Source organism: Nanorana parkeri, unplaced genomic scaffold, assembly GCF_000935625.1.
Source record: "Nanorana parkeri isolate BGI_ZX_2015 unplaced genomic scaffold, ASM93562v1 scaffold62, whole genome shotgun sequence".
Taxonomy (NCBI): Eukaryota; Metazoa; Chordata; class Amphibia; order Anura; family Dicroglossidae; genus Nanorana; species Nanorana parkeri.
Window position 1 is genome coordinate 1563597 of NW_017306330.1, and position 4234 is coordinate 1567830.

The 4234-nt window shown below is 43.5% G+C and overlaps 1 protein-coding gene across 1 annotated transcript in view; it reads left to right on the plus strand.

The window, feature by feature from the left end:
• Positions 1-4234, plus strand: part of DIAPH2 (diaphanous related formin 2) — a 909560-nt gene that overhangs the window by 732590 nt on the left and 172736 nt on the right. The window contains exon 25 of the mRNA XM_018576282.1: positions 415-550. Coding sequence (XP_018431784.1) covers positions 415-550 — 136 coding nt within the window. The remainder of the gene's footprint in view (positions 1-414; positions 551-4234) is intronic.

Below are 4234 nucleotides of genomic sequence, written 5' to 3' on the forward strand. Positions count from 1 at the left end.
TGCTGAGTGCTGACAGAATACTAAAAGATACATGTGTTGCATGTTTGTTGTGTGAAAACCATTAGAAGAAACCCTGTTAGTCAGAAACGGATCTGAATTTAGTGGCTCATCCGATCAAATGTTTGTTTATTGTATGCTTTGGCCTCCTTTACAAAGCCTGCCAGCACTGAACCTGTGTTTGTTTGCTGCCTTTCTGAATAAAAGTGCCGGACAAACTTGCACAGACTATTCCTGGTTGTACCTGTCCAGTGCATGGTTTACCGCTGCCAATACCAGTTGAGCCCGTTTACCCTTCACAACTTATTTATACAAACACACTTGTCAGTAGACTCCGTTCCTTCAAATAAGTCTGCCTTTATGTAGCTATCATTAGAAGGTCATGTTGCTAATGGGTATCCCTCCCTTGTCTTGCAGGAGGCAGTCAAAGAGAACAACAAGAGGCGAGAAATGGAAGAGAAGATGAAAAGGGCCAAGATAGCAAAGGAAAAAGCTGAACGTGAGAAGATGGAACGGATGCAGAAAAAGAAGCAGCTCATTGATATGAATAAAGGTAAGACAAGAAGAGCAAATATTCCACAGAGTGTGTATATTAGACCGTCTTCAAAGCGCGCTTCCATGTGTCATTAAACTATGCAGATTCCCCTCATACCTACTCGTGTACTCATACCTTTTTATTAATACTCCTCTCTAAGAATCGTGCATTCATCTTCCCCCACTGTACCACCATCTGTTGCCTCCAACCCTATACTTCAATCTTCATCGGGGGGCCACAAATCTATACGTTCAGCCGTTTTGTTTGACTTCTTCTGAATTATACTCAACTCAGAGCCTTTGTTAGCACTTCCATCTCAAGGTTTGATGTTATTCATCATGGTCTCTTAATTACCCAGACTTTGATCTCTTCTACAAATATGAGAAATGTGTCATTAATATGATAATGCCGGCTGTGTTTAATGCAGTTAATTTTTTTTATGTGACGCACAAAGGCTTCCGCACTATGACCACCACATATCGCCTATTTATAAAATCCAGTTCCTTCTACAAAAGGGCCTTTCAGAAATATGTGTTTATGACGGCGATCATTAGAATCTTTCTTTTAAAGCTGTGAACGTATTAGTTAGTGCGGGCAGCAGAAAAAAATGTGGCTGTTGGTGATTATGTGATTGCGGAATGCACGGGAATTTTTCAGGCTTGGTTTGTCAACACTAGTCTAAGGAGCATCGCTTTCTAAAGGCATCTACTAAGATGTTTAGCTCATTTATTTTGCGCTTTAAATCCCCCAACACACAAACACACACACTACCAAGTAGCTTGTGTTGCAATTTAGATATCTTAAATGACTAAGTTGTTTAATTGATATATACACTGACTCAGACATGCGGTCAGGGGAGGCAGGTGAAGCCGAGCCTCACCTAGAATTGTGGAGGAAAAAGCTGTCAGCTTCAAGTCTGAAGCTGACAGCTTTTTCTTCATTCAGATCAGCTTCTAGCAGGTTACACAACAGGGAAATCCTCCCCGCTATGTAACCGATCATCGACCGAGCGCTGGATGTTAATTACAGGCAACGCTGCATCCAGCTTTTGACAGGTAGTTAGGTTACACAGCAGCGGGCTTCCCCACTGCTTGTGTAGCCTAACTATTTGAAGCCAGAGCTGTCACAGCCTCTACTCTTTGTTAGAGGTGTGAGTTCTGTGAATGGCTTGGACTAATGGCAAAGCCAATGGCGCAAAGCGCCATTGGTCCAAGCTGTCCAATCAAAAAAAGAAAAACACTGAGGCCATCGATCTCAATGCCTCAGCAGTGAGGAGCAAGTGAAGGACAGTCTCCTCCCTTCCTCCTTTACTAGCTTGGGGATGGGTTGGAGGTGGGGCTTAGTCATACGGGGGGGGCTCAGTCTGACGGGGAGGGGCTTCGACAACCTCACCCGGAACAAGAGGTACTGCACGTCACTGCACTGACTGGCCAAAAGAAGAGTCACCACCTGGATTTTGGCTAATGTTATGATCTGGCGTTGGTTAGGTCCAGGTTCAGCAGTGTTATGTCCTAAAAAAATGAGGTCACTGCTATCTGAATATACGGAATGACCAGGTTTTTCCATCAATGGATTTTTTTCTTCCCTGATGGCACATTGGGCATATTCCGAGATGACAACGTCAGGATTCATCGGGCTCACATTGTGAAAGAGTGGTTCAGGGAGCATGAGACATCATTGTCACACATGGATTGGCCACCACAGAGTCCAGACCTTAACCCCATTGAGAATCTTCGGGATGTGCTGGAGAAGACTTTACCCAGAGGTCCGACTCTCCCATCATCACTACAAGATCTTGGTGAAAAATTGCATAAGCTTAACAAAACGATGCCACAGAGAATGTGCACCGTAATCAAAGTGAATGGCGGTCCAACTAAATATTAGAGTGTGTGACTTTTTTTGCTCAGGCAGTGTGTGTGTGTGTGTGTGTGTGTGTGTGTGTGTCTGTATGTGCGTGTATGGCATTGAGCTGCCTGATAAGATATAAGTCACTGTTCTGATGAGTAAACCAAGAACAGAAAGCGCACAGCTCACCCCTGTCATGCGTCCCCGTTCTGTTCTGATGAGTCCCTGAGCTTTTTAATTAAGTGGCCTAATGCTTGATGCATGCAAACTAATGAAAGGATAGTCATAGTCTATCATAGTTAATCTAAAATAGATTGTAAGAAGATTGTGACATAATAATATCCATAGTTCTCATCAAGAACATTTTTTAACAATTATTATAACAGCTTATTATTAGCAAAGTTGCTGGACCTTAAGCGCTCCATCTGCACGGTAGCTACCCATGGAATTATTTGGCACTGTGTAGGGTTCTACCAGCAATAGCTCTCATATGGACTTCTATAGTGCTGGTAGAGCTCCATCTGCACAGTAGCTCCCCTTGGACTTCTACGGTCCAGTGTTGGGCTCCACCTGCGCAATAGCTTTCCATGGACTTCAATGGTGCTGTGCAGCGCTCCACCTGCACAGTAGCTCCCCATGGACATCTATTGTGCTCTGTGGGGCTCCACCTGTGCAGTAGCTCCCGATGGACGTCTATGGTGCTGTGTAGGGCTCCACCTGTGCAGTAGCTCCCAATGAACTTATGTGGTGCTGTGTAGGGCTCAACCTGTGCAGTAGCTTCTCATGTACATATATGGGGCTTTTTTGAGCTCCACCTGTGCAGTACCTCCCCATGAACTTCTATGGTGATATGTAGGGCTCCACCAGTGCACTTGCGTCCCATGGACTTCCATGGTGCTGTGTAGGGATCCACCTGTGCATTAGCTTCCCATGGACTTCTATGGTGCTTTGTAGGTCTCCACCTGTGCAAGAGCTTCCCATGGACTTCTATGGTTCTGTATAACACTCTACCTGTGCAGTAGCTCCCCATGGATATCTAAGGTGTTGTGAAGGACTCCCCCCCACGCATTACCTCTCCATGGACTTCTGTGGCAGTTTGTGCACAGAAGATTTTGGGGAAGAATGTAAACAAATGCCAGAGGTTGGGGACATGGGATACAGGTAAGTGTGCATCTGGGGAGGTCGGAGGAGGTAGTTCAGAATGTGGGATGGCCAAAAAGAATAAGTGCACTTTGCCATTGTCATGTACAATAAAATTCTAGGAGCTGAGGCGCTATATTTATCATTAATCATGCAGTATCATCATTCCATTCTGTCAGTCTATTTCATTGTCAGATCATATTTGGGATTCTTTCAGATACCAAATAGCTTGAATTCAATCCAAAATAAATATTTGAGCATTTCAAACAGTATCTTTTATCCATGAATAATTTAAAACAAGTTTGTTGTGATATTCATAAAAAAACAGACAAACCCTTTTCCTCCGGCATCTCCGACTTATCTTTACCTCTTCCAGCCACCGTACCGCATATCGTATAGTTTGAATTGATGGTTTCCGAAAAATTCTAAATACAATTTGTTAATGATTTGTTTTGAAAGTGTACGTTTCCTTTAGGTTTAAAGGAGTGCCGTTCGGTATCGGGGTAAAAAATAAACTCTAGACAACCCGCAACATACATATCTGTCTTATCTGCAAAAAGGACTTTTAATTCTGTCCAGCCATATGTGTAATTTTTACATCTCTGCACAGTCAGGAGGGTGACACCACTTTCTTTATTGGAGTTAAAGAATACAACAGTGTAACCTTCCAACCTGGACAGCGAAGAAGCAGATTTGGAACTTGAAATTTAGCTCTAT